Source organism: Muntiacus reevesi, chromosome 4 (assembly GCF_963930625.1).
Source record: "Muntiacus reevesi chromosome 4, mMunRee1.1, whole genome shotgun sequence".
Lineage (NCBI taxonomy): Eukaryota > Metazoa > Chordata > Mammalia > Artiodactyla > Cervidae > Muntiacus > Muntiacus reevesi.
Window position 1 is genome coordinate 30811748 of NC_089252.1, and position 27216 is coordinate 30838963.

General features: G+C 42.5%; 1 protein-coding gene across 2 annotated transcripts in view; it reads left to right on the forward strand.

The window, feature by feature from the left end:
* The window catches only part of OSBPL1A (oxysterol binding protein like 1A), a 210857-nt gene that overhangs the window by 13446 nt on the left and 170195 nt on the right, over positions 1 to 27216 (forward strand). For both annotated transcript variants that reach the window (XM_065932433.1, XM_065932434.1), the window contains exons 4-5: positions 6839 to 6924; positions 7843 to 7917. In XM_065932433.1, the coding sequence (XP_065788505.1) occupies positions 6839 to 6924; positions 7843 to 7917 (161 nt within the window). The remainder of the gene's footprint in view (positions 1 to 6838; positions 6925 to 7842; positions 7918 to 27216) is intronic.

A 27216-nucleotide genomic window follows, 5' to 3' on the forward strand; every position in this document is an offset into this window, starting at 1 on the left:
GAGTGTCACGGAATGTATAAGAAGTGTGTAACTAGAATTTGAAGGATTAGTTTCTTGGAGGAAATCATCCTATGGTGATATATGAAGAGTACATAGACATAACCAGGTAAAAATAGAGAAGAAAAGGGCTCACGGCAGAAGAAAGGTCATGTGCCAGTATCTTGAAGTGAGAAGCAGCCTCAATGGCAGGGATTTTGCAGGTAGGAGGGGTGAGTAAGTAACTGCCGCCAAATCACAGCGTGTCTTGTGTAGCATGGTTACAAATATATTAAACTCAGGTGTGCAGAGAAATAGAGTTTATTTTTTAAATTGGCTCAGATGTTTCAACAAGCGCCTTCTCCTTCTGGGAGTTTGGAGGACTATATGTTCGTCCTCGGGTCTCTCCATCTCAGTGGCTTTTTTGTAAAACGATTGGCCTCCCAGAGCCTCTCATCCGTATCCTTTCCCATCTCAGTGTGTGTGAAGTCGTTTTAGTCATGCCCATCTCTTTGTGACCCCATGAACTGTAGCCTGCCAGGCTCCTCTGTCCATGGGATTTCCCAGGCAAGAATACTGGAGTGGGTTGCCATTTCCTTCTCCAGACTATCTTCCTGACCCAGGGTTTAAACCCAGGTCTCTTTTGTCTCCTGCATTGGCAGGCTAGCGCCAACTTGGGAAGCCCATCTCATTAAGGTGGCCTTTAAGTGTAAAGGCGAGCCTTTCTCTGTGTGTACTGCCTTTGGTTCCCCTGCAGCTTCTCTCCCAGCTCATCCTTGTAGCTGAAGAAAAACACAGGGAGTCACACGCAGGTGTTTCAGTTTATCGTAAGCACAGATGTGCTCCTTGGCTGCCTCAGGAGTCTCACCTTGGCTCTTGCTGGCTTCCTGTCACCCTGACCCTCTTTAATCTTCCATCTGACACATGGCCTAGGCTTGCTGGTTCACCTTGGACACACTCCTTGGGTGTGGCCACAGGGTCTTGAGTTGACCTGGGGGCTCAGAGCAGCCTTGGGGACCAGCATTTGACCTCCCCTCTGCCCGCACTGCCGAGTTTACTTTGACTTGGCCGCTGTGAGGTTGGTGCTTGGCTTGGTGCCTGCCGGGGGCCCTTTTCCTAGCATCCCACTTGTCACTGCCTGTTCACATTGTTCCCTGAACCTACCTCGCTCTCTGGGCTCAGGGTCAGGAGTCCTGCGTCCCATCTTACGTCTTTTCCTCTCACATAGCCCCGAGTCCTTGGTGGGTATTTTGTTCTGCCACGTTGCATTCCCCTCCTTTGCTCGAGCAACTCACTCTCAGTGGAGATGGAGTATTATCTTTGCAGCAGGGAAGAAAACATGCTCTGAGTTGTCAGAAAGTAGCCTGAGGTGGTTCATCGAATGCTAAAGGATTTCTAAAAATCTTCTCATCCTTCACCAGGAACCTGGTTCTATTTTTAAAAAGTTGTTTTAATGGGGGGGTAATTGCAATGTTGTGATGGTCTTTGCCATACATCAACATGAATTGGCCCTGGGCACGCTTGTGTCCCTCCACCCTGAACCCCTGTCCCCCCTCTATCCCTCCAGGTTGTCACAGATCTCTGGCTTTGGACTCAGTGGGAGAAGGAGAGGGTGGGATGATTTGAGAGAATGGCACTGAAACATATACATTAGCATATGTGAAATGGAAACCTGGTTCTTAATCTTTACCTTGGAGTTCTGTTCTGAAAGCTGGAAGCATGCCTGGTTGGATCATCATCAGGGACCCTTTACTTTCTACTCACCTCCACCCTGACCATGGTTACCTCGGGCTAGTTCTTGAGAAGTCACCTACTAGGAAATGTAAAACTGAGAGACAGCTAGCTGTTAATGCTTTTTCAAAATTTCACCCTCATTATCCTTGTCAGTCAGCTTTGTCTTAAGGGTGGTTTGAAGGGTTTATGCAGAGGAACAGCTATAATCAGGTGAGGTGAGTTCACCCACAGGAGTGAGAGGGGAGGGCTGGGACTGGGTGTGTGAGTGTTTGCGGGTGGGAATCTCGGTGCCTGCCATTTCTTGATTTTCTAGCTCATTTGTTTTTCCAAACCCTGAGAAGTTGAGGAAATGATAAAGTGTAGTATAATTCTTCTGCAAGATTTAAAGTTCAACAGTCAACATAGAGATGTTATTGGTTGGAAGGAATCCAGCCAATATGATGTCTGGTTGAAGGGAGAGAGGGAATCTGTAGGTGAAGGTCAGTACTTCTAGGCTTGGGCCACAAAGGAGGAGCTAATTGGGCAGTCTTGTTTGCAGCTGTTGCCATGTTAGGAGTGTGTGTTCATGTCTGTTGCTAGTGGTGAGACATTCTTGCAAATAAAATAAATGCTAATATGTTTGAATAACATGCTTTATATAAATTCTGTGAGTAGTACTCCAAGAAATATGTTTTTAAAGCAAAATAAGAGCCTGTATTGGTAATATAAAGATGATTCTGTATGATGCTGTCCTCTCACTTTGTTGAAAGGTCTGTATGAGAAAATACTTGAGTATTACCCATAATGTGTGTATGTGCTCAGTTGCTTGGTTGTGTCTGACTCTTTGTGACCCCATGGACAGTAGCCCACGAGGCTTCTCTGTCCATGGAATTTTCCAGGCAAGAATACTGGAGTAGGTTGCCATTTCCTTCTCCAGAGGATCTTTCCTACCAGTGATCAAACTCATGATTCTTTTGTCTCCTGAATTGGCAGGCAGGTTCCTTACCACTAGCCCTGCCTGGGAAGCCCATCACCCATAATATCTGCTGGTGTTTCCCAGTGTTTTCCTCTTCAGTGTAGGGTACAATTTTCTGTACATATTTCTAAACTTGATATTTCTTACTGATCAAAATTTTGGATATCCATAATAGTGAAGAGCATAAAGGTTATTTGTAGTATTATAAGAATAATTTAAGATTTTGGAAATTTGAACTTCTTGGTCCAGAATCCCATGTGGAAATGCTAGATGTGAGGAAGCTGCTGAGTAACTCAAAGGAGACTGGGGTAGGTCACTGGGACTAGAAGCAGTGGGAGTGGTGAAAAGTGTTTAGATACAGTTAACATTTAGGAGGTATAATTGACAGGGCTGATTGAGTTGTGGGAGGGGTGAAAAGGAGAAAGCCAGCCAAAATGGTACTTATTTCTCCCATCCAAGTACTAACCAGGCCCGACCCTGCTTAGCTTCTGAGATCGGATGAGATCGAGCCCTTTCATGGTGGGATGGCCATAGAAAAGTGGATGTTGTTCTTCAGCTGCTCAGTCGTGTCTGACTCTTTGTGATCCCATGGACTGCAGCACACCAGGCTTCCCTGTCCTTCAGTGTCTCCCAGAGTTTGCTCAAACTCATGTCCATTGAATCGATGATGCCATCCAACCATCTCCTCCTCTGTCGCCCCCTTCTCCTCCTGCCCTCAGTCTTTCCCAGCATCAGGGTCTTTTTCAGTGAGTCGGGTCTTCGCATCAGGTGGCCAAAGTATTGGAGCTTCAGCATGAGCAGCTTATTTCTGAATTGAGAAGTGAGGTGAGTAATGGGACAGTTGATTGTGAAAAGTGGGAGTGGGGACAGGGAATTTTTGTGTGCGAGTGTGAGGTAAGTGAATTCAGCTTTGTACTTCCAGAGCAGAAGGTATTCCCGTATCCTCCAGGTGGAGGTGAGCAGTAGAGAATTGAGCAATAGAACTGAATAAGAGGTGGAAATGTGGAGTTTGAAGTCAAGAGCATATAAGCAAGTAAAGCTGTGGGAAAGCGCCAGGAGGTGTCATTGTTGGAGATTCCAGTGAAATGACCCAATCAGAGGAAGTAGAGAAAGTGGAAGTTTGCACAGAGCCCTCGGAGGAAGTGCAGAGCCGTGGAGACGCCCCACGGGGTGCAGGGCTCTGGAGGCTCGGGCTGGGCTGGCCGACACTGGCCAATGACGCAGGGTGCTGCCTGCTGGAAAGTGTCCCTAGGATCCGGCGACACAACTTACTGGGATAAAGGGAGGACGGCTTTAGTGATGTGGTGGGAAGTGAACCTGGTCCGCAGTCAGTGGGTAGCTCCTGGAGGGAACGAGGTGGAAGGAGTGTAGATGGGGAAGGGAGGGCGAGAGTGAAGGAGACGATGGTCAGAGGGGGTTCAGGACCAGAGAGGAGTTGGGTGCTTTTGCTCGTTGGATGGAAGAGATGCAAATACTTACCTGTTGCTTCCTATTTGCAATGAAAAAGGGAGAGGTTAAAGATAAAGAGGAAAAGGAGTGCCCGGGAAGTAGGAGGCGAGCATGGCATCCACGTTATGGGAAGTGTGATTATCCTAAGGCCCCAGGAGGAAGGATGGAAGGGTGCCTGTGGGCAGAAGTACGGGGGTGGATTGGTTTCTAGGAAGCCCAGAGAGTCCTGCAAAAACTTCTCTTTTCCCTGAAGCTGAGGGGAGGTCGTTTGCTAAGAAGCAGATGTCTGGAAAAGAGGCTTGAGGGGAGTAGTGGGGATTGAAGTACCTGTGGGGGAGCTTAGGAGAGACCCCTGAACAGGGCACTGTGGCGAGGACCCTGGCGAGGGCTTCACCGAGTGAGGTGTGAGATCCTGACTTGATGGAGCCATGAATCTACGGGGTTCTGTTATTTTTCTTCCACCGCTGTTAGTGACCTGACTGTGGTTATAGAAAAAGTGAGCAAATGTATTTTTCAGGCTTTGAGGTTTTTCTAAGCTGCTGTGACAAAGATGGGATATTGGAGGGTATCGACAGAGAGATGTTGATGTGAGGACCAAGAAATAGATGCTGGACTAATTGAAGGAAGTGAGGATGGTGGGGATGTTTACATATAAGCAAAGTGTTTAAAGAACTTGACAGTTGGTTCCATTGAAGAACAAGGTGGGATTTGCCTGTGTGAATAAGCTGGAAAGTGGAGACTGCGTTCCTGAGTTCAGGCGTGACGGTGGTATTCGGGCTCAGGCTCTGGGATCAGATACCCAGTGGAGAGCAGAGGCCAGGTTTGTGGGAAAATGAGACAAATTGGTGCTTTTGAACTGTGGTGTTGGAGAAGACTCTTGAGAGTCCCTTGGACTGCAAGGAGATCCAACCAGTCCATCCTAAAGGAGATCAGTCCTATGTTCATTGGAAGGACTGATGTTGAAGCTGAAACTCCAGTACTTTGGTCACCTGATGCGAAGAGTTGATTCATTGGAAAAGACCCTGATGCTGGGAGGGATTGGGGGCAGGAGGAGAAGGGGATGACAGAGGATGAGATGGCTGGATGGCATCACTGACTCGATGGGCATGAGTCTGAGTAAACTGCGGGAGTTGGTGATGGGCAGGGAGGCCTGGCGTGCTGCGGTTCATGGGGTCGCAAAGAGGTGAACACAACTGAGCGACTGAACTGAGCTGAGGGAAGCTGAGTGTCTGAGACCCCAGGTTACTGAGTCGCAGTAGACACCCATGTAGTGGTGGCAGGGTTTGCCTCAGAGAGAGACCGTGTTGCCCAGAGTTAGGCGGTGAGGGGTGAGCTACTGGGAGGCTGTAGATGGCATCAGAGAAAGTCTTCTGCTGGGGGGGGGGGGTAGAGGCTGGGGTAGCTGTGCTTAATGGCAGAACAGAGGGATCATAACGTGAGGGAGGTCACTGGCCAAAGACCGAGTTGGGTTTCGATGGCGAGATTCACGGGGCTTCTGTTTCGTGAGGACCAGTGGGGCTGTGGAAACTGAAGGGCCTCCCCTGTCCAAGAGATAAAGGAGAATCATTGTCGTCAGAAAGAGCTAGCTGTCAGGTAAGGACAGAGGGTAAAGAGAAATGTTACGTGAAGTAGACTGTGGCTCATGGATGTGTTGCCTCTGGAGTTAGGGGCTCTGGTGGGCGCCCATGGGAGAGGGAACAGTCCTGGAGTCTAGTGAATGGAAGACAGTCGCGGGGACACTGTTGGCGCCGGCAGTCCCTCTAGGAGCGGTTAAAGGTCTGTTCTGGGCAGAGCGATGCTGATGGTGGATTTTCTGTGGGCCCCAAACCTGAATCCAGGAGCTGAGAGCAGCCATTCACTTCCCAGCTCCTCCTCGGGGGGGCCAGGTAGCTCGGGGGGTCCAGAGGAGCCCAGGGGCTCCTCTCCTGGGCTTCAGTAGACCCCCCAGGGCGGTGGGCGTTGCTGCTTTGACAAGCTGCGTTCTTTCAAGCTTGATTTGGAAGTTGGGTGACCTTCAGAAGTTTCTCAGCTCTAACCCATAGCGCCTTTTTTTTCTTCCCTAAACTGAGTTATATTGCTTGCTTTCACCACACTGTTGTTTTATACCTCTCCTTAGCTTGGATCTGACTTTTTATTGCTTTTTATTTTGGTTCTTGTTCTCTAGTTGGACTCGACCACACTGGTAACCCTTACCCTCGTTTCCCTAAGGTTTTATGTGAAGTCAGGACTCCGTTTTCAGTCTCTATCTGCAGCGCTGACAGCTTTCCAGACACAGGAAAGACTGGTTCTTAGTTTCCCCTTCCTACCCAGCCTGCTAATGAGGGACAGGTTTTCAAAAAGAGGTGCTTTTTCATGAAATGCTATGGCCAAGAGAACCACATCTTCGTTTGATGGTGGCAAAATGGTTAGACACTCGGCATGTTAGAGCCACAGACTAGTCGGAATGTAACCCCCATCAGGTCTCCTGCCCCTCTTTTAAGAACGAGGACATTGAGTTAGAAGGTGGCAAGAATCTGGGCCCTGTTGAGTCCTAATCCATCTCACTGCACACCCTTCTTAGTGTAAAGTCACATGCCTCTCACACATCAGCAGTGCTGGGTGAAAGGGAGCCCCTGACCAGTATGTTGGAGCAGCTACTAGGGAGAAATTTTACTGTAAAGTTACCTCACTAACATCTAAAAATGCCTTTTTCCATTTTTTTTTTTTTTTTTTTTTTTTTTTTAGGAAGAAGTAAGTCTAATTTGGGTTGGACACCTCTTCACCTGGCGTGCTACTTTGGACATAGACAGGTGGTCCAGGATCTGTTAAAGGTATTTTTATGGCTTTGATTTTTCAAGAAATAGAAAATATGGCTACTATGTAAATTATAGAAGTCTTAGGAAAAGCCATTTGGACCATAATGCATAATGGCCTTAGCAATCGCTTATCACTTGATTTTTCTTTGCTAAGTACACGAATTTGATTAGCTTAATTAAAATTCTGGTTTTTTTAGTTGTTTGTTTTTTACATTAGTGACTTTTTAAAGTTGCAAAAATAAACATAGGAATTAATGGAGATACTACATTGTTTTTTTGAGCATACTTTAAAAAAATAGCCAAAGCACATTTTATGTATTTTAAAAAATAATGTCATAATCTGTTAATGAGCACTGTGTAATTTAAGAACTCGTATTTCTCAGTTCTGTGATGAATAATTTTTCACTCATACTGATATTTCTGAAATTGGATTACATTTTAAAATTGATTTGTTGGCCCCAGATATGAAATCCAGGAGCCAAGGCAGCACTTGAAACTCCAGTTCCCCCACCATTTACTTTGTGATGTCTGTTTCTTTTTTCCCTTAAGACTTATTAAATTGGTGGAAAAAATATGCTGTTTTATTCAGAGATGGTTTTCCCTTTTTTTTTTTTTTTTTAATGTTTGTGTTTCTAAAGTAGAATGAAGGGCAGATAGATTTTTAAACAAAAGAAACTATTTTCTGTTAAGTAGATTTTTCATTTCACGAGGCTTACTTTTTGGGTTGGCCAAAAGGTTCGTTTGGGTTTTTCCAAACGAACCTTTTGGCCAACCGAGTATATTAATGTGAACTGAGTTACTTTTACTAGTGACAACCAGTCACTATTAAGTATTTAAATTTTTAAAAATATTTACTGTATTCTTAGGAAATTATTTTCACCTCTGTATATTTCTTGATATGTGGAAGATGTTTAAAGCTTTCATGTTTACTAGGCTGGTGCAGAAGTAAATGTATTAAATGACATGGGAGACACGCCGCTTCATCGGGCTGCCTTTACAGGACGAAAGGTGAAAAACATTCCATGTTCAATGTTTTCAAGTGAAATATTTGGAAAATCAGCCACAAATGTTTTCTCCTTTATAGTCCTAGGAATAGCAACTGGGAAAAGCCACAAAAAATGTATATACCAGCACTTTGGGTCAAAAAGACCACAGGCTCTTAGTAACAGACAGGTCAATTATGAAGGTCATGGGGCTCCACTCTAGTGGCCCTAATAGAAGTTCATTCAGTCTCTACTTGTGTCCCCAGGAATGAGGAACTCCTGCACCTTCTTTATCATTTTTTTAAGCAGTTTTATTGGGGAATAATTTACACTGCCTGAAACTTACCTGCTGTGAGTATACAGCTAAGTGATTTTTTGGTGCACTTACACAGTTGTGCCTCCACGACCACAGTCCAGTTTTGGAATATTTCCATTTGCTACAGAGAGTTTCCTTGTGCCTGTTTGTATTCATCTCTTGTTTCTTGTCAAGCCTCAGACTACCACTGATATGCTTTCTGTCTCTAGATGTTTGCTTTTTCTAGACATTTCTTGTAAATGGAATCATAGCAACATTTGTGTCTAACTTCTTTAGTATAATATAGTTAAGGTTCATCCATGGCATACCATGTGGCAGTAATTTGTTCCTTTTTTGTGCTGAATAACATTCTGTTGTGTGCATATTCCACATTTTTAAGTCTGTCTTCTGTTTATTGGAGAGACTTTTCCCCTCTGTATTGCCTTGACACCTTTTGTGGAAATCAGTTGATCATAAATGGGTTTGTATCTGAACTTTCGTTCTCTTTGTTTGATCTATATTCTATCCTTACACCAATAACACACTGTCTTATTACAGTAGCTTTGTAATTAAGTTTTGATATTGAGTAGTGTAAGTTCTCCAAACTTTTAATCTTTAAAAAAATTATTTTGGCTGTTCTCAGTCAAAAGTTTGTTTCTATATAAATTTTAGGATTATTCAGTCAATTCTTATAAAAACACCTGATGGGATTTTGATAGAGATTTTGTTGTCTTGAACCTATAGATAAAGTTGGGAAGAAATGACAGATTAAAAACACTGTCTTCCAATCCAAGGACATCAAATGCCTCTCCACTTATCTAGATCTTTAGTTTTGCTCAGCAGTGTTTTGAAGTTTTCAATAGAGATCTTGTATTCTTGTGGTTAAATTTATTTCTGTGCATTGTATTTGTTTTGGTGCTATCTTGATGGAGTTTTTCTCAATTTCTTTTTTGATTTCTTGTTGCTCCTGTTTAGAAAGACAGTTTTTATGTTGTTCTTGTGTTCATGCTGAACTTGCTTTTTAGTGCTAGTATGTTTTTGCAGATCCCATAGTATTTCCTATATACTGGATCATACCATCTGCAGGTAAAAGCAAATGTACTTCTTGCTCTGCAATCTGGATTCTTTTTTTCTCTTTGTTTTACTAACTAGATTCTAGTTTAGTGTTGAATACAGTGAGGAGAAATCTTTGCCTTGATTATTTTATCTTTGGAAAATAGCATCTGGTCTTTAACCAGTAAGAATAATGTTAGTTGTAAATTTCTCTTAAATGCCTTTCATTAGGTCAGGAAGCTTTCTTCTGTTTCTAGTTTGTTTTTTCTTTTTATCATGAATGGCTATCATGTCTTTTGAAATGATCATGGATTTTTGTTTATTACTCTTAATACGGTGAGCCTGTCCTTAGTTGCTCAGTTGTGTCCAACTCTTTGTGACTCTGTGAACTGTAGCACATCAAACTCCTTTGTTTATGGGATTATTCTGGTAAGAATACTGCAGTGGGTTGCCATTTCCTACTCTAGGGAATCTTCCAACCCAGGGATCAAACCCATGACTCCTGCTGTTCCTGCTTTGGCAGGCAGATTCTTTACCAGATTCTTCCCAAGTCCATTAATATGGTATATTACATTAAATTGGAGATGTTAAGCCAGCCTTGCATTCCTATATAAATCCCACTTGGTATTGATTAATCCTTTTTATATGTTGCTGGATTCTCTTTTCTGATATTTTCTTAAGGATTTTTTTTTGGGTCTGTATTCCTGAAAGATACTGCTCTGTAGTTTTCTGTAGATGTGTTTGTCTGGCTTTGGTAACAGCCTTGTAGAATGAGGTGAGAAGTGGTTTTTCCTCTCTGCTTACTGAAATAGCTTGTGAAGGATTTGTATTATTCTTTCTAAATATTTGATAAAATTCACCAATGAAACCATCTATGCTTGGATTTTCTGTGAGAGAAGATCTTAAATTACCAAATCAATTTAATCATTTAATACAGATCTGTTCAGACTTTATACTCCTTCCTGAGTCAGTTTTGGTTATTTTGTCTTTCTATTTTCCCTTTTTACCCAAGTTGTCTAATTTGTCTGTGTAAAGTTATTAATAATAGTAATTTATAAATTTCCTTGTGATTTCTTCTTTGATCCACAGGTTAAATAGAAGTATACTGTTGCCAAATATTTGGAGATTTCCTAAATTTCCATTGTTAATTTCTAATTTAACTTCCCTTATGATCAGATAACTTACTTTAAATTATTCTTTGAAGACTGTATTTTAAATACTTTTAAAATTTATTAGGAATTATTTTACAGTATAGCATTTGATCTATCCTGGAGAATGTTCCTTGAGTGCTTGAAAAAATGTCTACTTTGAGGCAGAGGATTCTATAAATGCACATGAGGTTAAATTACTGGTAGGACTGTTGAAATCTCTTATTCTTAACTAATTTGTTTTATCAGATACTGAGAATGTGAGGTATTGGTATCTGCAACTATAATTCTTGAATTGTGTATTTTTAATTTTGTCAGGTTTTGCTTCATGAATTTTGTGACTCTGTTAGATGCATCCATTTACAGTGGGATTATGTGGGATATGTTATATGGGATATGCATACCTTCATGATGTATTAAACTTCTTATCATTATTTATGTCTTTCTTTGCCTTCAGTAATATTTCTTACCATAAAGTTACTTTTGTTTTATGTTACTGTAGCCACTCTAGTGCTCTTACAGTTACTAGTTATGTTTTTTCTCCCTTCTTTTACTTTCAACATCTTTGTATCTTTGAATCTAACATATCTGTTGTTGGCAGGATATAACTCAGTTGTGTGTTTTTATCTTCTGAAAATTTCTCCTTTTTGATGTAGTGTTTAGCCTGTTATTCAGTCGCTCAGTCCCGTCCAACTCTTTGAGACCCCCATGGACTGCAACTTACCAGGCTTCCCTGTCCTTTACTATCTCTCGGAGTTTGCTCAGACTCATGTCCATTGAGTCAGTGATGCCATTGAACCATCTCCTCCTCTGTTGCCCGCTTCTCTACCTGCCCTCAATCTTTCCCAGCATCAGGGTCTTTTCCAATGAGTCGGCTCTTTACATCAGATGGCCAAAAAGTATTGGAGCTTCAGCATCAGTCCTTCCAATGAATATTCAGGATTGAATTCTTTTAGGATTGACTGGTTTGATCTCCTTGCTATTCAAGGAACTCTTAAAGAGTTTTCTCCAGCACTACAGTTTGAAAGCATCAGTTCTTTGGCACTCAGCCTTCTTTACGGTCCACCTCTCGCATCTGTACATGACTACTGGAAAAACCATAGCTTTGATTATTGGACCTTTGTTTAATCTATTCACATTTAATCATTAATAACTTTGGACTTACATTTTCTATGTTGTATTCTTTTTCTATATGCCTCAAGTTTTTTGTTCCTTTGTTTCTCCTTTATCGCCTACTCTTGTTTTATACAAATATTCTTTAGTGTATCATTTTATCCCTCTGAATATTAAACTTGTTGGACATATAACAGTAGCTTTATACTTTCTATCTGCTGAATTCAGCATATGCAGATAACACCTCCCTTATGGTAGAAAGCAAAGAGTAACTAAAGAGCCTCTTGATGAAAGTGAAAGGGAGAGTGAAAAAGCTGGCTTAAAATTCAGCATTTAAAAAAATGAAGATCATGGCATCGGGTCCTGTCACTTCATGGCAAATAGATGAGGAAACAATGGAAACAGTGACAGACTTTATTTTCTTGGACTCCAAAATCGCTGCAGATGGTGACTGCTGCTGCTGCTAAGTTGCTTCAGTCATGTCCGACTTTGTGCAGCGTCATAGACGGCAGCCCACCAGTCTCCACCGTCCCTGGGATTCTCCAGGCAAGAACACTGGACTGGGTTGCCATTTCCTCCTCCAGTGCATGAAGGTGGAAAGTGAAGGCGAAGTCGCTCAGTCGTGTCCAACTCTTAGCGACCCCTAGCGACCCCATGGACTGCAGCCCACCAGGCTCCTCTGTCCATGGGATTTGCCAGGCAAGAGTACTGGAGTGCGTTGCCATTGCCTTCTCCGAAGATGGTGACTGCAGCCATGAAATTAAGATGCTTGCTTCTTGGAAGAAAAGCTATGACCAACCTAGACAGCATATTAAGAAACAGAGACGTTACTTTCCCGGGAAAGGTCCGTCTAGTCAAAGCTATGGTTTTTCCAGTAGTCATGTATGGATGTGAGAGTTGGACCATAAAGAAAGCTGAGCACCAAAGAATTGCTGCTTTTGAACTGTGGTGTTGGAAAAGACTCTTGAGAGTTCCTTGGAGACAAGGAGATCCAACCAGTCAATCCTAAAGTAAATCAGTCTTGAATATTCACTGGAAGGACTGGAGCTGAAGCTCCAATACTTGGCCACCTGATGCGAAGAACTGACTCATTTGAAAAGACCCTGATGCTGGGAAAGATTGAGGGCAGGAGGAGAAGGGGACGACAGAGGATGAGATGGTTGGATGGCATCACCAACTTGATGGACATAAGTTTGAGCAGGCTCCGGGAGTTGGTGATGGACATGAAAGCCTGGCGAGTTGCAGTCCATGGGAGTCTCAAAGAGTTGGACAGAACTGAATGACTGAACTGAACATAAATTCAACATATGGACCCGCTGAAAGTCAGTTTCTACTGCTTTTTTTGCAGTATGGGTCATAATTCCTTTTTTTGTTTGTTCAGTTTTTGGTAAAAAGTTGTGAAACATTCTATATAATGTATTTTATTTTATTTTTTTTTTATATAATGTATTTTAGCAACTCTGAATTCTGATTTTTTTCCCCTCGAGGTTATTATATATATATATTTTTTTATAAACTTGCCTAGTTTATAAACTTCATATGTGAAATCTGGAATGTGTCTGACCTGCTGATGTCTCTTCTCTCTCTTTTTAAACATACATACGTATATATATATATATATATATATATAGAGAGAGAGAGAGAGTAGTTTTCTTTTTTTAATATTTATGTATTTATTTCCAGTACTCTTGCCTGGAAAATCCCATGGACGGAGGAGCCTGGTAGGCTGCAGTCCATGGGGTCGCTAGGGGTCGCTAAGAGTCGGACACGACTGAGCGACTTCACTTTCACTTTTCACCTTCATGCATTGGAGGAGGAAATGGCAACCCAGTCCAGTGTTCTTGCCTGGAGAATCCCAGGGACGGGGGAGCCTGGTGGGCTGCCATCTATGGGGTCACACAGAGTCAGACACGACTGAAGCGACTTAGCAGCAGCAGCATGTATTTATTTGGCTGCATCCGGACTTAGTTGCAGCATACAGGATCGTTGATTGTGGCCCAGGGATTCTCTAGTTGCGGCTCACAGGTTCAGTAGTTGTGGCATGATTTTAGTTGCCCTACAGCATACGGGATCTTAGTTCCCCAACCAGGGGTCAAGTCTACATCCCCTGCATCGCAAGCAGAATTCTTAACCACTGGACCACCAGGGAAGGTCTCTGCTCATTTTTTAAAAACGGTCTTAACGCCTGAGCATGGTTTCTGTTACATACTGGATGTCTGTGTCCCCCTGAGATAGAAATCCCAGTGTGATGGTATTAGGAGACAGGCTTTTGGGAGGTGACTAAGTCATGATGGTAGAGCTTTTGTGAAGGGAATCAGTTCTCTTACAGGAGCGACCCCAGAGGTTCTTGTGCCCCTTCTGCTGAGTCAGTACAAAGTGAGAAGAGGATGTCTGTGAACCAACAAATAGGCTTGCACCAGCCACCAGCTCTGTTTGTGCCTTCATCTTGGTCTTCCCAGCCTCCGAAACTGTGAGAAAGAAATCATATTTAAGCCATCCAGTCTGTGGTGGTTTTGTTGTAACAGCCTCAATGGACTAAATTTCCTAGACTCCGCCCCCTGCGTCTGTGTAGCCTGGTGCTCTGCCAGTCTTCGGGTGGAGCTTTTACCCCACTGCTCAGTCCCGTGAGGCTTCTACCTCTGCTGACGGGGTCCGTGGGTGTTTGGAGAGCGCGGTCAGCCTTAAGCCGTTCCTCACCTCTCCCTCTGCTGTTGCCTTGGGCAGGGCCTTCTCCTGTGGCCCCCGCACTCTCAGCCAGGAGTGTCTGCCTGGCTTACCTCGTCCTTCGCTGGTTCTCTCACTTCCAGGCTCTTTTGCCGTTTGCCCTGGGTGGTAGGCATAGTACGGCCTTCCAGAGATGTGCTCTCTGGAAGATGTGCTCATCCTAGTTCCTGAAGCCTGTGGGTGTGCTGGGTTACGTGGCGACGGGAAGTCAAAGCTGCAGATGGAATTGAGCTTGCTCGTCAGCAGACCTTAATATAGGAAAGTTGTTCTGGATTATCTGGTGGGCCCGGTAACCACAGAGGCCCTTAAAAGTGAGAGGGAGGCAGAAGGGTCAGAGGGAGAAGGAGAGGGGCCGAGGAGAGAATGGGCAGAGAGATACAGTGATTCTGGCTTGGAAGATGGAGGAAGGGGACCAAGGAACGTGGGCAACCTCTGGAAGCTAGAAAAGCAAGGCAGTGAGTTCTCCGCTAGAACCTCTTCAGAGGATGGTAGCCTTGCTGACGCCCTGATTCTAGCTTGGGAAGGCCCGTTTTGAACTTCTGAAATATGGTACTGTTGGGTGATAAATTTATGGTGTTTTCAGCTGCTGGGTTTGTGGAAACAGACTCAGAAGGTGATACACTCTCATGGGAAAAGAAGCCTTGTGATGTGGGTTTTTCCATTTGTTTCCTACTGAATTTGCTACTTTGACTGACAAAACCTCTTGTCCTTTTGCTCCAAATCATTTCCCTCTGGCAGAGCTACTGATTTTCATGGCCAGTCCTGGCCTGGTCAGACTTGGGAAATGGGAGTTGGGGCATGACCATAGCCTATGGCTAGGTTAAAGACTCCTGTTGTTCTTATCTGAAGTTGTAGTTCCTGTTGAGCGTGCCTCTCAATTTGTGTCTTTAATCCAGTTATCCCCAACCTTTTTGGAACCAGGGACCAGTTTTATGGAAGACAGTTTTTCAAGGACCGGGGGCCGGTAGGGGTGATTTGATGATGATTTAAGTGCATTACATTTATTGTGCACTTCCATTATTATTATATCACCCCCACCTCAGATCATCAGGCATTAGATCCCAGAGTTTGGGGGCCCCTGCTTTAGTTGATGCCTCACCCCATGAAATGAGTAGTTTTCTAATTTTGTCCAATTTTGTCCCCATTCTTCAGGACGATAATTCACTGATCTCCATGCCACCATAGCCAAAATTTACTTCACCTCTTTTTCCTGGTACTTTTTTTTTTTAAATTTCAATGATCTGGTAAATTAACTCTGACATAGAGTGCATTTCTTGTTTGTTCTGATTGTTAACCATTGTCTAACATACTCCGTAAAGGTAGTTTTGTAATCCCCATAATTGGAAGATTTATGTGCATATATCACAAGTTAAAAATTAGCTTATTATATGGTTTTATACTTTTCATTATTATGATTAGACTTAACTGATTTTCATATAAATTATTAATCAACCCAGTAAGTGTGTGCTCAGCATGTTTGAATTAGTACATTCCACACTATTTGGTCTATTTGTTCATATGTTGATATTTGTGGACCAGATATGGAGTCTTTAATGAATAAAAATACCCATTATACTGAAAAAAAATTAAGGTAGTGGGTTAATTGCTATGCTTGACTCTGAGGTCAGGGGAGGGGGGAGGTTAGAAAGTGAGCTGCATACTTTAATTTTCCTGACTCATGTGAACTGCTTGCTGTTTTCCTTCATAGCCCTGCCCTTCTCATTCTTCTCTGCGCACCTAGGAGAGTTCTTGGCCATCTATTTCTACATGACCCATGTCTACCCGTTCTTGAAAGTGTTTCCTTAAATTCTTTACTGACTTCCTGCAATGAGAAGGAAGCTGTTATCTTCCAGATTTCCTGGGAATATTATAGCATTGTCATTCATCTTTTACATGGTATCTTAGTTGCTGTGTCTTAATTCTACCACTAGATTGTATTCATCGTGCTCCCAAGGAATTTATATATTCCACTTATTTTGTATCCTCCACAAGCACCAGTCTTACTGCATAATTACCATCTGTGTAATTACCTAGATCCAATCAGTTCATTGATCTGTGCTGGCTTCTTTGCATATTTGACTATTTCCTTGAACTTGGAACATAAGACCATGCTAAATTAGGCCTTAGTTTGATTTGAACATTAGCATACACATGATGCTATCACTTGTGTTAGAAAATAAGATTAAGTTGAAACTAAATGGTTGTGCCACGGATGAAACATTAAAAATTTATGTGCTCAATATCTAAGCATGATTAAATTTTGAAAAAGTTTGATTTCTAATTGTACTCATGAAAGGAATCAAATTATCCTCTTCTGCTGTGATCTTTTACCACGAAGATAGTTTAAAATATGATTGGGTGGCGATTTAATAAATAGAATGAGGAGTTGAAAAGGGATGTGGTTTGTTACAAAGCACTTTAAATTCTTATCCTTTCAAATATATAAAATGCAGCTTCCAAAATTTTATAAGGAACCTGGTAGGCTTTTCTTGGTCCATTAGCGACCTCTACTGTTCTTTAATAAAAATTAATATTTCAGGATTTTAAGATGTTGTATTTAGCATTTGTTCCTTTATTTTTCAAATGTAGTTCTATTTCTGGGGTTTTTACATCTTCTATAATCAGCTGAATATAGGAATACAGTCAATACAGTTAATAATTGGATTATGGTGTGGACTTTTTTTCCACTTACTATCTTCTACTGGAGCTGAGACTGCGTCAAAATCAAGGCTTCCTGTGTTTTGTCTCAGGTATTTCTCACCTGGAATCTAGAAGATACAGATAATCCTGATGTCTACATAAGCTTATCTGTCTTGTTCCCTAGGATATGCTTTCTCATGCTTATGTATTGAGTGTCTTCTGTGAGTCGAGCACTGTCCAGACAACTTGACATGTATTGTTGTATTTACCAGAACATGACATCCCTAAGATATAGGTATAAATATTGCTATTTCTTATAGATTGAGCTTCTGAGAAGGCAGATGGAGATGGAGATTAGTGTGCAACAGGCTTATCGGAGTGCTAAGGCTCACACCTGTGGAAGGAGGGGTGAGCAGAGGTTGGGGTCAAGCTGATGCTCCCACGAGGGCTGCCTCAGCTGACCGTGGGGAGCTCCTGTTGCTGTAATCGGCTTTGGGGCCTCAACTGAATCTTCTCCCTCTTGTACTATCTGCTCTAGAATCCCCCTCCCCTCGGCTAGCAGATCTGGTTTTGGGGGCTTACCTGGTGGTGGGGCTCAGGCTCCCAAGCCTGGAGGTCCCAGTCCTTGGATGCCATGCCTTCTTAGACTGGGGTTGTTACACTTGTCCATTTACTGTCAAAGCTGGACAAGGAAACACCAGGAGACACTTCAGTGTATCATCTGCACATGAGATGTGGTCCTGTGTTTCTATTGTGTGTAGTTCTCCTTTCTTCTGATGTTCGAGTTACTTACCTCTGCTAAGGTGGTCACTCTTCTCGCCTCCTGGTCCTTTGACACAGGATCCGAATGTTCAGGTCCCCTCTCTCATCTGGCACAGGAATCAGAACGTCGCTGCTCGATGTGGAATATGCTGTCCCCGAACCCGAAGAACAGCCAGGCATTGTGCTTCCCCCTTTGTTTCAGGAAGTGCGAGATGGAAGTGCAGGTTCATCACTTTGGGGGGCAGTGTCCTGACATCACCCATACCATTGAACCCCTGAGAATTTACTGACACAAGAAAAGCCCCTGAATCATAAGAATGCCCACCGTTTGTAGCACATGTGTCTTATTAGGGCCTTCAGCATTCTCCTTGCTCATCTGGTTTTACTGCCAGGACATCGTTGGTGAAGTGGGCCAGGGTGATTTCTGCCGGATGCCCAGATGGCTCTGAGGCAGAATTACAAGTGTAAATGTGTACTGTGGTCTGTGTGAATACAGGGTCTTCTCTTTTTTTCTTAATGAGGCTAGAGAAGAATATGTTTGCCAGATCAGTTGCTGTGTACTGCGTACTTAGGTACTGTTAGCCAGCTTCAGCAAAGATGCAGCATCTGGCAGAGTGGCTAGAATTGGGGCTGTTTGGTTGAGTTTGTGGGAGTCCACTGCCATCCTCCACTTTCCTTCTGGTTTCGCAGTGACAGAGTGGTGAGTTAAATGGAAGCGTATAGGGACTATCAGCCCTGCATACTCGGGTTTTTAAGGGTGGCACTAATTTCTGTCATCCTCCCTAAGTGAGATTTTGGTTTTCATTAATCCTGGCCGGGATATGGGGTAGGGCAGACTTAGAGCCTTCCATGTGGCTTTTTTACACTGTAGGCCAAGGAAGGGATGTGAGCGTTCGCCAATAACTTATCACGTCTGCTCCAATTACACATTTAGGGACTATGAGAGTATCCTCTGGATGTGTTTGTGAACTCAGTGCATGCACTCTGAAGCAGACGGGCCCAGGTGTCTTTTATTATCTCACTCTGTGTGCCTTCTGTGTAACAGAGGGACCAGATGATGCTGAGTCTCTTGCATCTTATACTTAGTAACTTGTGAAATGTTTGGGTTTTCCCATTTCCCTGGTGTACAGTTACTTGAGTAAATGGTCATTGATCCCTTTGGGGATGGTCTGAGAGATTCATGACTGAATATTTGCTTTGGGGCTGCAGAATCCTCGCTTCCAGGGTCTGGCCTCTCTTTCGATAACATAGTTCTAAGTCTGAAATTGAATCAGGTCCAGAGACTGGACAAGGTATCATGACTTTTATTGGAGCATCTGTCTTTGGCTTCTGACCATTGTTGATTTCTTTTGATGGTACAAGTTGAGGTGTATCTGGAATTTTCCTAGCAGCATGAACAAAGCAGTGGCCCCCGTTATAGGAGTCAAAATGCCAGAAATGCCATGGCAGATAATTGAAGGAGGTTTTAAATAAGCAGGCAGGCTGAGTTGAATATGGATCATACCAGATAGTTTTGTGCCCTGGGAGGGCCTAGAAATACGTCATCTACCAAAACACTGAGAAATCATGGGCAAAAAAGGCGCCAGCACCACTGAGAAACTGTTTCTATGTCCTCCGAGATCCAAGAACTGCCTGTAGGAAATTGCGTTGCAAGGAACTTCCCTGGTGATCCAGTGGTTAAGACTCCGTGCTTCTACTGCACGGGGCGTGGGTTCCATCCCTGGTTGGGGAACTGCTAAAATCCTGCATGCCACCAAGAAAAAGGAAATGGCTGTGCAGATCTGCTTCACTGGTAGCGGTAGGGATAGGCCCCCAAAACAGTAGAGGCCTGGAGGTGGCACTTAAACATCAGAAATCAGGTGGCTGTAGTTACGGTAATGAATGAGTGAGTTCAGAGGGTTGAGAGGGCTGACCTGCAGAGAGTTATGGAAATAATTAACAGGATATAGCGTTTCAGAAGGCAAATTGCCCTGGAGTTACCAGGGCAAATGGTAGCAGATGCTGCTTTCCTCATCTTTTTTTATTCTTTTTTGCTAGATTCAGAAAGTACTACTTGATGCAGATTCTTCAGTACTTACTATACATTTGTTAAATGGATACTGTCCACAGACACGGGGGCTCAGTTCTCTGTTTTCACTCTTTTCCCCTTTTTCTACCTCTTCCTCCCTCCATGCCATTTTTTTTCTCTTAGTGTTTGACTAATTTCTGTTGACCTGTCTTCAGATTTACTGACTGTTTTCTCAACTGTGCTCTGATGTCTACTGAGGTCATGAAGGCATTCTTTATCTTATTTCTAGCATTTTCCTTTGACTCTTAAAAATTTTTTTTTTTTAATTTAATTACTTGGCTGTACTGGGTCTTAGTTGCAGCATGCGAACTCTGAGTTGTGGTGTGTGGGATCTAGTTCCTTGATCAGGGATCGAACCCTATCTCCCTGTGTTGGAAGGAAGTCTTAACCACTGGACCCCCAGGGAAGTCTCAGTGATTCACTACTTTTAAGGTTTTGTCCCGTATTTTCCAGAGCTATGCTCTCACAAAGCTGATCATCCCTCTGGGAAAAGGCTCTACGAAGTCCGTTTCTCTTGCTGCATCCTTGGTTGCTCTTCTGGTTCCTACCTGTTTGTGTTTGCTCATTTTCCTTACTTTTCATTTTAGGTGTTCCTCTGATTTTTTAAAATCATTCTTCTCTTTCTTTCCTCTTGAAACCGTCCCCCTAAGAAACCCATTTACCCTTAAGGCTTCATTATTTCTCCTGGGGGATTATTTGGAAATCTATCTTGACCTCATACTTCTTTCCAGGCATCCAGGTCTTCTGTCTTTGCTGTGTGTTCGGGCTCCTGACTGCTTGGGGATCTGGAATTCACGTGTCTAACACGGGATGTCTCTTCCTTCACACAAGTTCTTTATGCAGTATTTGTATTGGTCATTGAAGTACGTGTCACTTTAAGTTCTCTTTTTTACTGACTTCTTGAGAACATGCTCATTGCTTTTTACCTGGACTGCTGTTTCCCAGTGCCTTTTCTTTTTTTCCCCCAATCTCATAATTCCACCCTGTCCAGCAATGCCCCAGTCAGTATCCTAATCTCAGCTCTGATTTTCGTCAGCACTTTCTCTTTCTCGGATCCCTTCAGTATTCATTATCCAAATATGTTTTCCCTGACGTGTGGAGGGCCTTGTACAGTGTAAGAGCTTAAGTATGTTAACTGAATAATTAAAGAGTGTGGAGAGTTGGCAGACCATGCAGAAGAGAACCACATATTCAGTTGACACAAGGAAAACTTGTTAGGGAACAGTGGTTGGAGCTGGAATTTTGTGAAAAAGCATCAGGGACTGCTTAGGACTATATTAGGAATTCTAGATCCTGAGGGATGAAGAAGATGTCAGCTAATCTTTTGCTATCTATACAAAATGTTAGGTCCAATGCAGGAGATGAGAGATGTGGGTTCAATTCCTGGGTAGGGAAGATCCCTTGGAGGAGGAAATGGCAACCCACTCGAGTATTCTTGGTGGAAAATCCCGTGGACAGAGGAGCCTGGCGGGCTGCAGTGCATGGGGTCGTGGGGAGTCGGACACAGCTGAGCGCACACAGTGTTAGAGGGCAGGACGGTCTTTAGTTTTGGCATAGAGGAGCAGTTTGCCTTAAAAACTTCTTTCCCTTAAATATAAGAATACTACAGCAGACCCTTGAAGAAAATTAAAACTTCCTCTACCCACTGAGATACTAAAAATCACTGGGGACCTCTCTGTTTGGGGTGTTTCATTCCCATCCCTGCAGTAGAATCCAACCACTGGTCTCTTCAGCTGCCTTCTTTTTTCTAATTGTGATTTAAATAAAAACCTCTTCTGATGACTTCTGCCTGAGCACTTGAGTTCCTTACCTGGAGGGCTTCTTAACCTAGAAATTTCTGGGCCTTATCCCTGGCATTTCTGACTCAGTGTGTCTGAGAGGGGCTTAAGAACTTGCACTTCTGCCAGTTTCATGGTTCCTGCAGCTACTGCAGGTCTGGGGACCACACTCGGAGAATGTTTGCTCTGTCTTTTTCACAGGGTGGTCAGGTGTTCTTTGTAACTTGCAGTCTGATATCATTCCTCTGAACCCTTTCAAAGGTGTCACTTCCCTTCCCAAACCCCGTAGATTGCATGGAGCAGCTCCGACCCTCTGCATTGTCTTGATTCCCCCTGTATCCTACTTTCACATAAATTGAAGCATATTCTGTTTTCTTAAAGGTACCTGTCTGTCTTTGTGCATACCATTTCTTCTGCCCATTTTCTATAGTCCACTCCTTTGGGAATTTATATCAGTCTGGCTCCACATTAATTCTTTTTAAAAAGAAAATGTTTTTAAATTAAGTAGTTAATTTGGCTGTGCTGGGTCTTAGTTGTGGAATGAGGGATCTTTGTCACAGTGTGTGATACTTAGTTGTAACATGTGGGATCTTGTTTCCTGACGAGTAATGAAACCTGGGTCCCCTGCTTTGGGAGTGTAGCGTCTTAGCTGCTGGACCACCAGGGAAGTAGTTTTTTTTTTTTCCACTTTATTTTTTTAATTGAAGGATAATTACTTTGCACACTTTTGTGGTTTTCTGTTATACATCAACAAGAATCAGCCATAGGTACACCCATGTACCCTCCCTCCCAAAACTCCCTCCCTGTCATCTCTCTAGATTGTCACAGGCCCCTGTCTGAGTTCCCTGAGGCATACAGCTAATTCCCATTGGCTCTCTATTTGACATATGGCATAGTAAGTTTCCATGTTACTCTCTCCATTCATCTCACCCTCTCCTTCCTCTCCCCCCTTACCCGCCACCATCCCCGGTGTCTGTTCTCTAGTCTGTTTCTCCAGACAAAAGTTTTACTTTTGTTTCAGGTTTGAAGGAGTGATTAACAAAAGAAACCACTCATTACACACAAATAAACAATTTCAGGATTTAATAGAGGATTATTTAACTTAATTTCAATATACAGTCATTAAAAGAAAAGAGAAATAGAAACAATAGAGTAGAATAATAGCACATGCATCACCAAATTGGGCCGACCCACATCCAGGCTTGAACCGCATGCTCGGGAGTCCTGAGAAACAGCAATCTGGAGTCCTAATTGGGACAAGGTCTTGAGCAGTGTTTCCACTTCACAGGTGAGACTTCAGATTGCAGTTTCCGGGGTTCCCGCTTATAATCCCAGGCCACAAATTGATATCACCATCAATTTGCATGCAAAAACGCAGCTATGGTTTTACTGTAACCTTTTTACAATCCTGTTTATCTTGTGAGTTAAGATGATGCTGTTAAAGTGCTGCAATCAATACGCCAGCAAATTTGGAAAGCTCATCAGTAGCCACAGGACTGGAAAAGGTCAGCTTTCATTCCAATCCAAAAGAAAGGCAATGCCAAGGAATGTTCAAACTACCACACAGTTCCACTCATCTTACATGCTAACAAAGTAATGCTCAAAATTCTCCAAGCCAGGCTTCAGCAGTACATGAACTGTGAACTTGCAGATGTTCAAGCTGTATTTAGAAAAGGCAGAGGAACCAGAGATCAAATTGGCAACATCTGTTGGATCATCGAAAAAGAAAGGGAGTTCCAGGAGAAATCTACTTCTGCTTTATTGACTATGCCAAAGCCTTTGTGTGGATCACAACAAAACGTGGAAAATTCTTCAAGAGATGGGAATACCAGACCACCTGACCTGTCTCCTGAGAAATCTGTATGCAGGTCAAGAAACAGTTAGAACTGGACATGAAACAGACTGGTTCCAAATTGGGAAAGGAGCACGTCAAGGCTGTATATTGTCACCCTGTTTATTTATCTTACATGCAAAGTACATCATTTGAAATGCTGGGCTGGATGAAGCACAAGTTGGAATCAAGATTGCTGGGAGAAATATCAATAACCTCAGATATGCAGATGATACCACACTTAATGGCAGAAAGTGAAGAAGAACTAAAGAGCCTCTTGAAAGTGAAAGAGGAGAGTGAAAAGTTGATTTGAAGTTCAGCAGTCAAAAAACTAAGATCATGGCATCTGGTCCCATCAGTTCATGGCAAATAGATGGGGAAACAATGGAAATGGTAACAGATTTTAATTTTTTGGGTTCAAAAATCACTGTAGATGGTGACTGCAGCCATGAAATTAAAAGATGCTTGCTCCTTGGAAGAAAAGCGAGGACCAACCTAGACAGCATATTAAAAAGCAGAGATGTTACTTTGCTGACAAAGGTCCGTCTAATCAAGGCTATGGTTTTTCCAGTAGTCATGTATGGATGTGAGAGTTGGAATGTAAAGAAAGCTGAATGTGAAAGAATTGATGCTTTTGAACTGTGGTGTTGGAGAAGACTCTTGAGAGTCCCTTGGACTGCAAGGAGATCAGTCCTGGGTGTTCATTGGAAGGACTGATGCTGAAGCTGAAACTTGAGTACTTTGGCCGCTGATGCAAAGAACCGACTCATTGGAAAAGACCGTGGTGCTGGGAAAGATTGATGGCAGGAGAAGGGGATAATGGAGGATGAGATGGTTGGATGGCATCACCAACTCAATGGACTTGAGTTTGAGCAAGCTCCGGAAGTTGGTGACGGACAGGGAAGCCTAGTGTGCTGCAATCCATGGGGTCATGACTGAGCAACTGAACTGAACTGTGAGTCACAGGATATCATTAAACCCCTGTTGGCATGCCTCCAGGGACTCAAGAATTCCAAGACCTTTCTTATTTAAAGTGCAGCCCGGGGACTTCCCTGGTTGTCCAGTGGCTAAGGCTTCATGCTTCCAATGCAGGAGGTCTGGGTTTGATCCCTGGTCAGGGAACTGATCCTACATGCTGCAACTAAGACCTGGTGCAGTCAGATAAATAAATTAAAATTTAAAAAAAATTGCTGCCTGACTGACTGTGCTTTTGGGAAGTACAGAACATGGGCACTGCTCAGGCCGGTCAGAAGCAAGGTCAGAGGTCTGCTCTCCTGCTTCTGAAGCCTGAACAAGACTTCCTTCATTTTAATTTCCCTGAACAGGAAGTCTACCACATTAGTTCTTATACTTTCTTGAAAATTGGGACAATTAATTACTAGAATACTGGTGCAGTTGCAGAGATTGTATAAAACAATTAGTTGAGGTGTGTTGAGAAATAACATTCATTAACTTGAATGTGGCATGTGGTACCTGGCTTAAAGAATCTCTGCTCTCTTTCTATAGGTACTTGATTGTGATCTATTTCATGTATTTTACAGGTCACCCATATACAATTCAGTGATTCAGTTATGTTGACAGACATGTGCAACCATCAATACATCAATTTTAGAACATTTGGATTACCCCAAAAAGAAATCTTGTACTTATGAGCTGTAATTCCCTGTTACCCCTTCTCTCCAGGCTCTGGCTAGTCTACTGTCTCTATAGATTTACACATTCTCGACATTTCACATTAATGGAAGCGTTTAATACACGGCTTTCTGTGACTGGCTTCTTTTATTCAACATAATGTTTTCAAGATTCATTCATGATTATAATGTATATCAGTACTTCATTTTTTACTTCCACATAATATTCCATTCTAAGGGTTCCCTTGGTAGCTCAGCTGGTAAAGAATCTGCCTGCAATGCAGGAGACCCTGGTTTGATTCCTGGATCAGGAAGACCCCCTGGAGAAGGGATAGGCTACCCACTCCAGTATTCTTGGTGGCTCAGATGGTAAAGAATCTGCCTGCAATGTGGAAGACCTGTGTTCGATCCCTGAATTGGGAACATCCCTTGGAGGAGGGCATGGCAACCCACTACAGTATTCTTGCCTGGAGAATCTCCATGGACAGAGGAGCCTGGTGGGCTATAGTCCAGGGTTTGCAAAGAGTTGGACACGACTGAATGACTAAGCACAGCTTTGCATTGTATGGACGTAACATTTTATTTACCCAACCATCAGCTGATGGACGTTTGGGTTGTCCAATTTTGGATATTATGAATATTCTTTGAACATTCATGTGCAAGATTTTTGTCATGGACATATATTTTCATTTATGTGTGTATCTAGGAGTAGAATTGCCACACCACACGGTATTTCTATGTTGAATATTTTGCAGAACTGTGAAACTGATTTCCAAAGCAGCTATGCCGTTCTACATTCCCACTGGCCTCGTGTGAAGGTTTCAATTTCTCTACATTTTCATTGCACTTGTTGTCCGTCTTAATTTTAGGCATCCTAAGGGTCGTGAAATGGTGTCTCATTTGGTTTTGATTTGCATTTCCATAATGATTTATTGAGCATCTGTTCATATACTTATTGGCCATTTTTGTTTGGAGAAATATCTATTGAATCCATTGCCCATATATTTATTTATTTCTTTAATTTTAAAGACAGATTTGTAGAGTAGTTTTGGGCTCACAGCAAGATTGAGAGGAAGATACAGATTTCTCATGTATATTGTGGTTACACACATGCATCCCATTATCAACATTCCTCACCAGTGTGGTCCTTTTACTTTTTTCCCTTAAAGCAAGTTATGACCCTCACTACTTTAGGGTTCACTCTTGCTGTATGTGCAACGAGAAAAATGTAATGAAATGTGTCTATCATTACAGTGTTTTCACTGCCCTAAAAATCCTCTGTGCTCCCCTTGTTCATCTCTCCTCCTACTCCAGCCCCTGGCAACCACTGATCTTTCTATTGTCTCCATAATTCTGTCTTTTCCCTAATGTCATGTAGTTGGAATCATACAGTATTGTGACCTTTTCAGATTCTTTGCTTGTTTTTAAAATTGATAGTTTGGTTGGTTGGTGTTGAGTTTTAGGAATTATTTACATACTCTAGATATAAATCCTAGATCAGATACATGATTTTCAAATATTTTCTCCCACTCTGGATTGCCTTTTCACACTCTTGATAGTACTATTTGTTGTAGAAATTGTTTAATTTTGATTTAGTCCAGTTTCTTTCTTTTTTTTAACCTATGTTTTTGGCACTGTATCCAAAAAATCATTTCTAAATCTAATGTCATGTAGCTTCCTCTTATGTTTTCTTCTAAGAGTTTTTGTTTTAAGTTTTCCACTAAGTCTTTCATCCATTTTCTGTTAATTTTTGTATGTGGTGTAAAGTATGTGGGCCCAGTTTTATTTTTTCACATGTGGGTATCCAGTTTTTCCCAGCACCGTTTGTTGAAGAGACTGTCCTTTTCCCTTTAAATGGTTTTGGCACCCTTGTCAGAAATCATTTGAACACATGTGAGTTTATTTCTGGGTGCTCTGTGCCCTTCCGTTGGTCTGTATGTCTGTCTTTATACCATTATAGCGCCGTCTTGATTGATCAGTTTGGAGGTAAATTTTGAAATCTAGAAGTGTGAGATCTCCAACTTTGTTCTTTTTCAGTATTGTTTTGGTGATTTGGAGTCTCTTGAGATTCCATGTGAATTTTAGGGTGGGATTTTCTGTTTCTGGACAAAAAAAACATTGGGATTTGATAGGGATTGTGTTGAACCTGTGGATTGCTTTGGGTAGTGTTCACATCTCAACAGTATTGTCTTCCCATTCATGACTCCTAGATGTCTTCTCACTTAGTTATGTCTTCTTTAAGTTCTTTCAGTTATATTTAGTAGTTTTAGTGTACAGATCT